General features: G+C 39.8%; 1 protein-coding gene across 6 annotated transcripts in view; it reads left to right on the forward strand.

Annotated features, from left to right (window-relative positions):
- Positions 1-11,029, forward strand: part of LOC137330132 (SWI/SNF-related matrix-associated actin-dependent regulator of chromatin subfamily A containing DEAD/H box 1-like) — a 95,232-nt gene extending 84,203 nt beyond the window's left edge. The window contains exons 18-23 of one of the 6 annotated variants that reach the window (XR_010965015.1): positions 1,066-1,184; positions 1,585-1,773; positions 3,097-3,215; positions 4,974-5,091; positions 5,230-5,402; positions 9,391-9,474. Coding sequence is in view for 4 of the 6 variants with exons in the window: in XM_067994469.1 (XP_067850570.1) it covers positions 1,066-1,184; positions 1,585-1,773; positions 3,097-3,215; positions 4,909-5,091; positions 9,391-9,500; positions 10,080-10,141 (782 nt within the window). In the remaining 2 variants the exon portion in view is untranslated. Of the gene's footprint in view, positions 1-1,065; positions 1,185-1,584; positions 1,774-3,096; positions 3,216-4,908; positions 5,092-5,229; positions 5,403-9,390; positions 9,501-10,079 lie in introns of those variants that run through there. The other 5 variants (XR_010965011.1, XM_067994469.1, XM_067994472.1 and 2 more) reach the window with 5 other exon arrangements.
- Positions 11,030-14,410: the final 3,381 nt, after the last annotated feature.

Genomic DNA, 14,410 nt, shown 5'->3' on the forward strand with positions numbered 1-14,410 from the left:
AGGCTTGTGTGTTGTATGTCAGTCCTAATTAAATGTCATTTAGTTTTTCAAATTTATTCTGCATTACTGTCATATGGTACTTTGAGTATAGTTTAAAAGCTTTCAAAAATCTGCACTACTTCCCAGGTAGAGGAAAAGGATGACGTGAGCTTAACAATACACACACTTTTGGCACATTAACGAGAGGGAAATTATTTTATAATCTGCCTAGCTTTGTTTACTCATCTCACTACATATTGTGTTATGGATAAACATCAAAAACACTTGTAGCGCAGTGTGCCCCAGGGCTTTTTACTATTAAAAGTTGTGTTATCTTAGGTAGCATTATACAGTAGCTTATATCCTTATTCTTAGTATCCATCATTTACAGCTGGTAAGGCTGTGCCTTAGGACTGTTCTGGTGAAAGTAACATGGGATGGTGTGCCTTTAAGACAATAATATGTGGATGATTTTAAGGAACACCACGAATGTCGCTTTACAACATCAAGCAACTTAAAGAAACATCATGCCACGTGACTTGCAAAAAAGAACAGTGACGGTAGTTTGTATTTATATATTTTTTGTACTTAACTACTAAAATCGATATCATCTTTGTGAATGAAAATGGTGAAAAGTTGTTCAAACAAATCAACACACAATGTAATTTGTTTGAGAAATATCAATCCTGACAATAAATGAACAATTCAGTTTTTTGATTTATTAAGTTACTTTCTCTACTTCATTTTCCTTGCGCGTCTTGCACTGCAACCTGAACATCCCCCCCCATCCCACAAAAGTGCCCCTTTTGGATTTTCTCTCCCTTTCTATGGATATGTCCCATTGTGGGTTAGTTGGGTTATGGAGCTCTGCATACTGGAGATTGTGGGTGCAAACCCATGCCATGCTTCTCCTTGGTGCCCCAAATTGGTAGTTGAATTGTTCATCTGTGTTTGGAGGCCACATGAAGTTAGTTCTGAATATAGAGGGTTTTTTTGTATCCTCAGAACTTACTTTTTTTTGCCTAATATTTTCCAAATTCTACTCATTTGACTGTCCTGTGTTTAACTTCTATGTTTGTATCACAGAAAAAAATGAGTTGTGTAATGTGATGATGCAGCTTAGAAAAATGGCAAACCACCCACTGCTCCATAGGCAGTATTACACTGCGGAAAAGCTCAGGAAAATGGCCAAGCTGATGAAGAAGGTAAGCTTGCTGTTGGAAGCCAAGGACACTGCAGTTTCATAGCATTCCTTATTACTTACCGGATTTAAGAATTAAACCATAACTAGCTACCTCCGGCAAAGTAGAGAAGATGAGCTTGCATAGAATTTACATAGAAATGTAAATACCTTGAATGAGATTATTGGAAAATAGGGTGATTTCTGTACAGTTCTGTAGATTGACTATGTAAATATGTATTAAATATAGCCACAGTTAAAAAGGAAGCCGTATTTCTTGCCAAATTTCAAAGAGATTGGAGCCCATTTCTTTGCCAAACCTATCAAACTAGGCAGTACTTGAACAATGTGTGAGGGCTACATGATCAAGATGCAACAAGGTGGGTATCTATTCACATTTTGCTGCTAATTCATACCATTTCTAGGAGCCCACTCACAGAGATGCCAACCCTGATCTCATCTTTGAAGACATGGAGGTGATGTCAGATTTTGAGTTGCACAACCTGTGTCAAGAGTACAGCAGCATTAGGAATTTTCAGTTAGAAATGGACTTGCTCTTGGATTCAGGAAAGTTCCAAAGACTGGAGAATATACTTGCAGAACTTAAGGAGCAGGTAATTTTTTTAAAAAATTGTAGAAGAACCTATCAATTTCAGTTTATGGACACCTCGGGCTAAATTTGGAATAGCTTATGGATATTTGCTATGCTGTTACTGTATTCTTGTGTAAACTGAATGGAACATGCATACAGCAAATATTTTTGCTGAGCTTGCCAATGTGTGGTGTTCAGGAACTTGCATAAGAACACTCTGGGTTTGGAGATGCATTGTTGGACCTCTCCTCCCCTCTTCTCTCCTCCCCTCTTCCCTCAAATGAGTATTTTGGCTGGAACTAATTGATAGTCTACACAGAATCTCCATGATAGAAAACCAGGAGAGAAGAAAGCACTCCACGCAACAGCTGAGGTACTGGTATTGTATGCGAAAGTCGCAATCTTTATTGAAGTTAATATTAAGACTGCCTGATGATGCAGGAAATCTAATCCATTTTATGTTCCGTTTACATTAGTTCATTACCTGATTAGTTATATCCAGATATTATTTAATTTCTAACTGAAAGTGGTTCAATTGCCCTTAAAAACAAAGGAGTTATTTTTCTCTCAGTACATAATATTGTGACAACAGAATTGCAGGGAAATTTAGAATACAAAACCTGAATAGTTTAGTCTCCGTGGTTGTCATTTCCTTACACATGGCAAAATAAATTGGCACCTTGAAACAAAATTACCCCTGCAGTAATGGCAGAGTTTCAAACTCACCAGGAAAACAAAAGGGATGTAAGTAAATGTGTAGCAGAGAACACTGGACGTAAAATGGACCCATAAAACTTCAGTTAATCCTGTTGTCACCAATGGCAAAATGCTTGGTTCCCCATTAGTTGTTTAATCCTGCTGCAATAAAGGACTGTACGGCGATGAATTTGTGAATCAGGTGTCTTAAATTATGAATCCTATATATCTGCCACACACGACATTACACTTTACTACAGATGAAAAAAATCCTTTTAAAAGAGAGAAAGCCACTCATTGATCTGTATCCTGAAATTTACAAGCAATTTACTGAGCTCTAATTGACCTGAGCAATTTACAAGCACCTACAATAACCTTGACTCCACAGAAAATACTTCAGCTGTAGCCTTAAAGGGACAGGCCAAATTAGGAACTAAACATCACCAGTACACTTCAGACCCCAGACTACCTGTAGTTAACACTGTAGGAGACTCGCTCTAAAATAAAACAAATGTGCAAGTGTGTGTTTTTATAACCATCTTGGACGTCTGATTAATGAACTGCACAAACTTTGCAATCGCATTTTTATCTACCAGTTCTACTTCAATTCAGTACGTGTCATAAACTGGTCTAATTTGTTCTCCATCAGGGTTCCAGAGTTGTTCTTTTTAGCCAGTTTACTATGATGTTGGACATTCTAGAAGTGCTCTTGAGGCACCATAAGCACAGGTATCTTCGGTTGGATGGCAAAACCCAAATCTCTGACAGGTAAAGTTATGTATATGCATGCTTCAGATGTATGTATTGTGTGTATGAAATATGTTGCTTAACCCTACATCAACCTTTTGGGGCTTAATCTAGTATTTCCTACACGTCAGCAACTCTCGTTCAAACAAATTGTAACACATACTAATTGTTGCAGTTGTGACTTTAAATAACTAACTCTCATGGGTTGGAAACATTCATTTTGGCTTTAAGGAAATAGGGGAACACAAAATATTGTTACATGTAAGTTTTAAAATAAAAACTAGTGGTGTATTTATATTTGTATTTCTGTAGTTCACATTTTTCCTCATTAGCTTATCCTCCACAGCCATCAGAATAGGCCCATTATTCACTGGGGAAATCATTTAAGCAGTGTTTCTTAAGGAACTTTATGCTTTACCACAGTCAAGTCTACAGTTTTTACATTCCTCTCTTCCTGTTCATCTCAGCAAAGTCTTGTTTGTGCTCATGAAAATTCCTCAGTCTTTTCTGCTTCATCTAATTCCAATAGCTACGGTTTTGGCATCAATATGTCTCTTCATTGAAGTGCTTTTTTTTAACACGCCCATGTCACATTTCAAATTCTTTTACATCTTTACTCACTGGGATTCGACCTAAGCATGTTCCAAGCTAGAGAAAGATTTGTTTTGCACAGAAGACATTGTCCATTGCTGGGTCAGTCTATTTCAGGAGTACTGTCAACAAGGGTCTCCTATAATGAGAGAAAGATTCAGACTCTTAAATGCCCAAAAATACCACTGTGTTGTGCCAGATATCTCCCTCAAAATCTCCAAGATAAGTGTTTTGCTTCAGACTTCTTTAGAAATTGCTCTAAGTGAATCATGGTTAGGAGCCATGATGTGGAGATGCCGGTGATGGACTGGGGTGTACAAATGTAAGGAATCTTACAACACCAGGTTATAGTCCAACAGTTTTATTTGAAAATCACAAGCTTTCGTCGAAGGAGGAAGCCTCCGAAAGCTTGTGATTTTCAAATAAAACTGTTGGACTATAACCTGGTGTTGCAAGATTCCTTACATTGGTTAGGAGGGCATGTCATGACATATAAAACTCCAAATTGGAGGCTCCAGTTACCTCATTTGTAGATCCAAACAGGCTTTTCAATTATTAGTCAGTGTCTTTACTCTGGATGACTTGGATGGCTAGACGTACCATTAATAGTTAGATGGTCTTGAATCCTTTATTTTCTTTCCTTTCTCTGCTTTCTAGCCTCAGGACATTAGTGTGCCCCCTCCTCCCTTCATCGCCAAAACATGGTTGTCACTCAACCATGTTTTGGCAGTGAAGAGGGGAATGAGATGCTTTTAACTTTGCACGGCATGGATTTCTTTGAGATGCTCCAAGTTGAGATGATGTATGGGAGGTCTGTTACACAGTGAAAGAAGCCTGAACCTCCTGAAAGTAGACGATTGGCATATTCTTTTGTGCTTTTTAAAAAGCCCAGTTCGATATTCCTATTCAAAAATAAGTTCATATTTCAGTGCTAGAGTTTTATTTTTTCTTCTTCCTCTAAAGCTTTGAATCGCAGGCCCTCAATTTGAAGTGATATTTGCCTACTTATTAATTTGAGCACTTCATAATTCTGTATTGAAAGGATTAAGTTTTATGAACAGAGTTTGGATTTTAAGTTGTAATTGATTTTACATGTGACTTTTCAACTGACTTTCTTTTTCAGAATCCACTTGATAGATCAGTTTAATACAGATATGGATATTTTTGTTTTCCTGTTATCAACCAAAGCCGGAGGCCTGGGTATAAACCTCACCTCAGCCAACATTGTCATCCTCCACGATATCGACTGCAATCCATATAATGATAAACAAGCAGAAGATCGATGTCACAGAGTAGGACAGAAAAAGTAAGATAAAATTAATGTCCACTATTCCTAAAGTCTAGACCTTGTCAGAAACGCTTGTTTCATAGCTTAGCAACACATTTTGGCTTTCTAGTACAGCATTAGGACAGTGGTTCATTCCTGTGATTCTCCATATATTAGGTGGACCATCTAAGAGATTGAGATATTTCTCCAGAGGAGCAATCTGAGGTAGTCAACCCATACTGCTCTTGCATGCTTTCCGGTAGCTGGCTTTAGAGATCCATTGCCAGAGGTCTGAAAACTGAGTGGCTGCCTGCTTTCTGAGAGGGTCTAGTGTGAGTGGAAAGAAAAAGGTGACTAGTCCTTTCATCTGAATTTTCTACAGTTCTGGTAGCTTAGCAATAAAAAGTTAACTTTCAGATTATGACTAAATGGAGTTACATACATAGTTTCTTGGTTTGTAGTTTCTATTGCTACAAAGATTTGTAAAGGAATGGTTAGAGCAGGAATGTTCAAATGTTTTCTGTTTGTTGGCCACTCAGTTGCATATCACCAGAGTCCACGGATTGCATGTTAAAAAGCCATAGGCGGATCCAAAGTTCCTTAATATTTTCATATCACTTTAATGCTTTAGTTCCCCCTCCCCCTTCATTACAGTTCCTGTTGGATTCTTCTCCCCTCCCTCTTAGTTTATGGCACAGGCCGATAAGAGGAATGGCCACCTCCTATGCTGTACCAACTACGATACCGTACCTACTATTTGCTTCTCCCCCATCCCAGTTCAAGCTGCAGTCTTCAGTTCCTCCAATTTCATGCTCGCCATGTCCTTTCCCCTCCGCCCCCCCCCCCCCCCCCTCCAATGCCATCCTCCTCCTTCACCACCAGCAGCATCCCATTCTGTCAGTAGCTGTTTTTCTCCATTCCTTGTTTTGCTGACCAATGAGAGAGATAAAGAGCAAGCACAAGGGACTCTATTAAAACTAGTTGATCATTTTTAAGCTTTAATTTGTGCTTTGGACTGGAATAGACCTGCCCACAAACTTTCTTAACCACTAGAATAGCAAGAAAAGGGTGAGAAGAGGAGAGGGTGCAGAGGAGATTTACTAGAATGGTACCAGGGATGAAAGACTTCAGTTATGTGGCGAGACTGGAGAAGTTGGGGTTGCTCTCCTTAAAGCAGAGAAGGTTATGGGGAGATTTGATCGAGGTGTTCAAAATCATGAAGGGATTTTGATAGACTAAATAAGGAGAAACTGTTTCCAGTGGCAGGCGGGTCGGTAACCAGAAGACGCAGATTTAAGGTCATTGCCAAAAGAATCAGAGGTGACATGGTGGGGGGGAATTACGCAATTGTCAACGCGTTATGATCTGGAATGCATTGCCTGACAGGGCGGTGGAAGCAGATTCAATAATATCTTTCTAAAGGGAATTGGATAAATACTTGAAGGGGGAAAATTTGCAGGGCTATGGGGAAAGAGCAGGGGAGCGGGACTAATTGGATAGCTCTTTCAAAGTGCCGGCACAGGCACGATGGGCCGAATGGACTCCTCTTGTGCTGTATGATTCTATGAAAGATTGAGAGTGGAATGATGCCACTTTTATACTGAATCAAGAACTACAGTAGTTTTAACTCTGTTTTCACTTTGCCAACATGAACTCAATTGCACACCTGGAATGCTGTTCACATACTATACTGGTGTCATTTTAACTGTTGAAAAGTGATAGCCCTTTTCAATCTTTAAAATTTGAATAACAGGTTACTTCAGATGCTCACTCTTTGACAGCTGCTTTTATCCTGCAGTTGATGCACACTCGTACCAGTGCATCGATGCACATTTGCCTATCTGCTTCTGGTTGATGCTGTGGAGGACACTGCATCAGTGCCAAAACAGCACTCTATAAATGGCATTCATCTTGCAATACAAAAATCTGATCTCTTGGAGGATTTGTGAGATTAAGAGATTGGATACTTTGCTCCACAGTAATGTTGCAATTGAGGCAGACGTAAGTGTCCCCAATTTTGATTGGTTGCCCCTGATTTTGAGTGTTAAGTTTCTGGCCCATCTGGTTCAGGGTTTAAATGGTTAAGTTAGTGATATTCTGATTGGTCTGCTTGGACTGGGACTTGTTCCAGGACTCCTTTTGCATGAGAGCAGTGCCCAGCAGCTTTTGTTTATAGCAGCAGGCGTTACGGTGGGTGTTCTGAGGCTTGGAGTGCAACAAAATACACTAGATTCCCCCAAATTGTAATCCTCCTTCAGGTGTACTCTTAATATATTTTTCTTCTTATCAACTGATTCATGCTGGATTATATTAAAGGTAGCAATTAATTTTGATGCTTTTTGTTTCGTTGTAGTTTTGGCTTTGGTGTAAAGCGCTACAGAGGTCATGGGCTATTGCATTGTTTTTTTTTAAACCTTATATCCTCAATAGAAATGTGTTCCAGACTTTGTTACCTCACTGCAGAGTAATAACCTTGGTTTTTTCAGAGTTTTAAAAAAAATTCCACACTAGTCACATAACTATTTTCACTAACCTTTGCTTTATTTTTGACACGTTATTAAAATAGATTACCCGTGTAAATTAAAGACACATTTAAAAAGCCAGGATAATTCTCAGTGATACAACAATTTGTTGCACTTTAACTGCTAACAAGAGGAAGAACTGCTAGTGGTCCCTTTTAAAGAAATTGAATTGTGTTTTGATGTGGCTGCCAACCCCTTTCCAGCACTAAATGAACTATTTAAAATGTGTACAAATTGGCGTCTCATTTAAATCATGAACTAAACATATAATTAACTATATACTCCTTCCAGGCAAAAGCAAGTGCATTTCGGCTTTCAGTGCCATAAGGAACACAAGTCTGGTTCTATGCCCTAGACCAGTTAAATAACCTAGATTCCCTCAAAATTGCACAGGCTGGGGAAAAGAAACTTTAGGCAACTCCTGAAGAAATTTGAATATTTCTCTCCAACATTCTGCAGGATGGGCAATCTTAATAGTTCCAGCATAAGGACAAAGACACAGCCTCATTTTTTTCAGCCTAGTATTTTGAATAGCATTTTGTATGTTGGTGAGCATTGTGCATCACTCTTGAGAAATGGTTTGCATTATATACCTCCACCTACCTGAATTAACCTTTGTACTAAATCATGGGTTCATGTAATCCATGATCTAGTTGTCTCTAGGTTGAGGATGATGCATGTAGACACGAACTTGAGACAACTTTTATTTGGTTTAAAGAGTAAAGTTTTGAAGGGATTCATTTTCTAATTCATGATCCATCCAGTGGCTTCTTCTCATCTGAAATTATTTTTTAAAACTTCCCCCCCCAGACCTGTCTTTTACTGCAGGACACTGAAGAATACAAATTTTATTAGACAGCTGGTGAAACCAAGTTGACTTACACAATTAGAGGTCTAAATTCTGACTACTGTGTGTGACATTGATTACAAAATGGTACCAGGACACATCTGTGGTTGCAAAGTAGCATCTTTTTAACAGCTGTTAATATTCTGCCATGGCTACAGCCTCATTCAATCCTAAGGGGATCAAGCTGCTTGGGTCATCTGTTTGAAAAGATGATATTTGAAGAGGCCACAACATACTGCTGTCTTGAGTCATTGACCATTTAGATGTTGTGTATTCCCAGAGCCCTCTCCCAAACGAACAGTTAAAGTGTGGGGTATATGATACTGGGAGCTGTGTAAATTTATAATTTATTGTAGTGGACTGCTCTATCACTATATATGTGCTTGGGCAACTTTCTGTTTTCAAAATTCCATGTTTGGCTCTACACTTAAAATTCTGAAATTGGCGCTGATATTAATGGGTGTTTCTGGCAATTCAGGATAATCATCAGTAGAGAAATAGTTACTCTTACTTTTGAGTTTTAAAAAGTTAGAAACCTTAATGGGAAGAAAATGTTAATGACCAAATTAATGAGACAAGTGTTCAAAATATTTCAAGCTTCCAAATTTTAGGTCAGAGCAGCTTGATATTTACAGTGGCGGGTTGGGCCTTCTATTCACTAACAGGTTTGTTGCAAGCAAGAGGGGTTTAACCAGAAACAGTGAAATCTCTCGTGGATAATGCAATTGTTCTCCAAACCTTCCATTAGATTTAGCAGAGAGGCACAGACTCTGTTTTATCACTAGAAGAACAAAGGGGGAAGTTAGAAGAAATGATTACACACAGGCGGTTATTAGAATGACAAATGGCCATTGAAGCAAAAACTATTGCATAATTTAAAAGGGAATTGAATCAGTATTTGAAAAGGAAGAATATGAAAAGATACAAGGAAACTCAATCGTACTCTTGCTGTATGTTTTTTGTTTGTAGGATAGTGCATGTTGTAAAACTGATCAGCAAAGGGACTATTGAAGAGTCCATGCTTAAAATTGGTGAACATAAACTGAAGCTAGAACAGGATATGACTTCAACAGAAACAGGTGCGTCATGTAGTTGAATATCCCGCAATGTGCTTTTCTTTCTGTTCGATGCAAGTTGTACCCCAGTTTCTGTTAATTTGCCAGCTAGCAGTATCAAAAAAAAGCCTTCATTTTAACAATGTAATATCTGGCTGCACACAGAATTATTAAGCCTTGCTACATACGTAAAACTACTTCTTCAAGTTTAGTTTTTTTTTTGGGACTTCATTTCCTTCAAGAGAATATATATTCTCCTGTAAAGGTCCTTGCAATAATCAGAGGAATGACACTCATCCCCGGTGCCTGGGCTGGATTGGAAGCCCTTTCTCGGTGGTAAAATGGCAGTGTACCAACCACATGATACCATCCCGACTCTTTCTTCCCTTCCTCTTTTTTTTTTGAGAGGTTTTGTTTGTACCCCAGGCCCTTCCCATTGCTGCTATTGGACTGGCTTCTAGAAGCTAATCAAAGTTTTACAGAATTCCAGATCATATCTGTAAACTGGCGTTTCCAGAATTTTGCATTGTCTGTACGTGAAACTGCTGTTGGAAGTGGATGTTGGCAAGTTTGTTTTAATGTGAATTCCTTTCTGTTTTTAAGGAATTGAGGGGAGCATTCCACTTAATATGGCAACTCTGTTGAAGACTTCATTAGGATTGTAACGATGACTTGCCCTTTCCCACATCCTCCATAAGTATTGGGACAGACTGTACTGAATTCTGTATAGAACACGACCCGGAAAAGGAACCTGTCGTACTGTAATTGGAAGCAGTAAAATAGTCAATGAATGAGAGCCACAAATCATTTTTTATTGTATTGTGATGTAGCAGGCCAGTTTTTAATGAAGAAATGGGAGTGGGAACATTTTTGTGAGAGAATACTGGTCCAGAATCTGACCGTATCCAAACACACCAAAAGCAAATTTAGACTTGTATTAATATTGTATTGCTGTAGTTCCACATTTAGGCCACAAGAAGGCCTTACTTAAGCAGTCTAAATGGTAGGGTTCCCCTCTAGTGGTGAAACGTAGGTACTACAGCATTACAATTCAATGCTTTCTGTACCCCTTTTCCAGACATCTGCAACTTTACAGTGATTTTCTCAGACCAGACATTTTTTGTTTGTTCTGATTCAGTTAATTCTATTTGGACTGTGTACCACAATAAATTGTCTTTCATTGTTCTCTGATAAGAAATGTAGTGCTTATTGGAACTGTAAACCTGCTAAGAAAATGTGATAAATCTACCAGCTGTGGATTTTATAAACACATCCTTCAAGAATGGAGAGAAGAAAGTCTCAATTTGTGGTCATTTTAATATTTCTGTGGACTTCCTACCTCATACGGTAAAACTTATGGGCATCAATGGGCCCCATAAGTAGGATTCTTAATTTGTTTTCTCAGCCCCTTAGTTTTGTGTTGCTTTGTATATTCATAGTGGTAATTACCATTTATGGGGCCATATTATTCTTTGTTTACCTGACCTGTTGTACTGTTACTAAATGGAAAGGAGGGATTAAGTGCAAATAAAGATTCTGCTGTTTCGAAATAATATAGGTTCCAATACTAAGGTATTTTCTTACAGCACTTCTTTTCTGGGTCATAAAGCATATATCCTTTTTATTGCAAGTTCGAATTCCCTCCCATCCCTTTGGTTGGAGGAGAAAAACTCATCAATACATGCTGCCCCTTCAAGAAAATCTTGCACACAGCGAGGCAATCTCTCTCTCTCAGCTCTGCTGATTCATAGCCTAATTTGGAAGCCATCCTTCAGTTCTGCTTCCTCGGCAACAGCTGAGCTCCTGTTGTCTCCCACAGAAGAGCCAGAAAATGTGCATTTTGCTGGTATTTGCTCTGTTGGACCCCTCCTCTTCCTCGTCGTCATGCTGCCACTTGGTGACGTCTTTTCCCTAAATGATGCCTGGGATCAGCTTCCATGTATACATTGACATCTCCTAGCTCTACCTTTCTGCCACCTCTCACAATCCCTCCAGTGCCTGTTGTCACTGCAGAAAGCTGATTGGAGGGATTTACGTGGGGAGTTGGGGCAGCACTTGGGCTTTGATTTGGGAGGCAACAACACATTCAAGGACTTTGGAGAGGAAGAGGAAATTGGATATGCAAAAGTAGAGAAGTTGAGGTTTTTTTTTTGAAGAAGGGTTACTGATGGCAGATTTGAAAGGGAGGGGAACAATGCCTAAGCAGAGGGAACCATTTACAGAGTCGGCTAGCATGGGGTCCAGGAAGGGAAGTTGGGTGGTTAGCAGCTTAGTGGGAATGGAATCTTGCAAGCAAAGAGGTAGCTCTCGTGGATGAGCTGAGCTCTGAAAGGATGTGAAGAGATGAGAGAGAAACTAGAGAGAGAAGGGATTCGGGTCCAGAGTATAGAACCAAAGAAGGCTATAGCATTCGGCCCATCGAGTCTGCGCCGGAGGACTGGGGAAAAGGTTTGGCTTAGTGGGCAAGAGGAGCAGCAGGCACAGCTGAATGGATGGTATCTATCTTGGTGACAAACATAGGAACAGGAGTAGGCCATTTAGCCCCTCAAGACTGTTCTGCCATTCAATGTGATCATGGCTGATCTGTGACCTAACTCCATATACCCGCCTTAGCCCCATATCCCTTAATACTTTTGGTTTACAAAAATCTATCAATCCCAGATTTAAAATTAGCAGTTGAGCTAGCATGAACTGCTGTTTGTGGTGGAGAGTTCCAAACTTCTACCACCCTTTGCATGTAGAAGTGTTTCCTAACTTCACTTCTGAAAGTCCTGGCTCTAATTTTTAGGCCATGTTCCCTAGTCCTATACTCCCCAACTAGCAGAAAAAGTTTCTATCTACCCTGTCAGTTCCCCTCAATATCTTAAACTTCGATCAAATCACCCCTTAATTGTAATTCCAGGGATACAATCCTAATTTATGTAAACCCATGGAGTCCAGGTATCATTGTAGTAAATCAATATTGCACTCCCTCCAAGGCCAATATATCCTTCCTAAGGTGCGGTGCCCAGAACTGAACACAGTGCTCCAGGTGTGGTCTAACCAGGGCTTTGTATAGCTGTAGCATAACTTCTACCCCCTTGTATTCTAGTCCTCTAGATATAAAGGGCAGCATTCCATTAGCCTTTTTAATTATTTTCTGTACCTGTCCATGACATATTAATGTATATTCATGGACCCCTAAGTCTCTTTGAGTCCACTGTGTGAGCTTTTCACCATTTAGAAAGTACTCTGATCTATCCTTTTTAGGTCCAAAGTGGATGACCTCACACTCGCCTACATTGAAATCCATTTGCCACAGTTTTGCTCATTACTTAATTTATTAATATCTCTGTAATTTTATGCTTCCATCTACACTGCTTGCAATGCTGCCTATCTTTGTGTCATCGGCAAACTTGGATATGTGGCTCTTTATTCCGTCATCTAAGTCGTTAATAAATACGGTGAATAGTTGAGGCCCCAACACAGATCCCTGTGGGACACCACTAGTCACATCCTGCCAATTTGCATACTTGCCCATTATCCCTACTATCTCCTGCTGCTCAGCCAATTTCCTAACCAGGTTAAAAATTTGCCCTTCATTCCATGAGCTTCAACTTCAGCTAACAGACTCTTAGGAGGGACTTTATCAAGGGATTTTGATATCCCTTGCAAGTTTCTTTTCATACTCCTTTTTTGTAGCTACTATCTTGTTTTTGTCACCCTTTGCTGTTTTTTGTATCTCTCCCAGTTGCCAGGATCTGTGCTATATTTTGCAACTCTGTATGCTTTTTCTTTTAGTTTCATGTTCCTTACCTCTCTTGTCATCTCTGGCTATCTTTTTTAGCAAGTAGAGCTATTACGGCTTAGGGGTGTAAACTGGTTCTGTGTTCATGTTTAAATTATTTTTTGAACACCGCCCACTGATCTTCTGCAATTTTACCCATTAACAGATTTGCCCAGTTTACTGAGTGCGGGCAGTCTCTGTCTCATCCCATTGAAACATAGAAAATAGGAGCAAGAGTAGGCCATTCGGGCCTGCTCCGCCATTCAAAACGATCATGGCTGATCGTCTAACTCAGTACCCTGTTCCTGCTTTTTTTCCCCATATCTCTTGATACCTTTAGCATTAAGAAATATATCTATCTCCTTCTTGAATACATCTAATGACTTGGCCTCCACTGCCTTCTGTGGTAGAGAATTCCACAGATTTGCCAACCTCTGAGTGAAGAAATTTCTCCTCTTCTCTGTTCTAAATGCCATACCCCATATCGTGAGACTGTGACCCCTGGTTCTGGACTCCCCAGCCATCGCGAACATCCTGCATCTAGTCTGTCTAGTCCTGTTAGAATTTTATATGTTTTGATGAGATCACCTCTCATTCTTCTGAACTCTAGTGAATATAGGCCTGATCGACCCAATCTCTCCTCATACGTCAGTCCTGCTATCCCAGGAATCAGTCTGGTAAACCTTCGTTGCACTCCCTCCATGGCAAGGACATCCTCCCTCAGATAAGGAAACCAAAACTGCACACAGTACTCCAGATGTGGTCTCACCAAAGCCCTGTACAACTGCAGTAAGACATCCCTGTTCCTGTACTCAAATCCTCTTGCAATGAACCCCAACATACCATTCGCCTTCTTGCTGCACCTGAATGCTCGCTTTCAGCGACCGGTGTACAAGGACACCCAGGTCTTGTTGCACCTCCCCTTTTCCTGATCAGTCACCATTCAGATAATCTGCCTTTCTGTTTTTACAACCAAAGTGGATAATCTCATGTTTATCCATGTTATACTGCATCTGCCACGTTCTTGCCCACTCACCCAACTTGTCTAAATCACATTGGAGCCTCTTTGCATCCTCCTCACAGCTCACATTCCACCCCAGCTTTGTGTCATCTGCAAACTTGGAAATGTTACATTCCGTTTCCTCATCCAAATCATTGATATATGTTG

Source organism: Heptranchias perlo, chromosome 1 (assembly GCF_035084215.1).
Source record: "Heptranchias perlo isolate sHepPer1 chromosome 1, sHepPer1.hap1, whole genome shotgun sequence".
Classification (NCBI taxonomy): Eukaryota; Metazoa; Chordata; class Chondrichthyes; order Hexanchiformes; family Hexanchidae; genus Heptranchias; species Heptranchias perlo.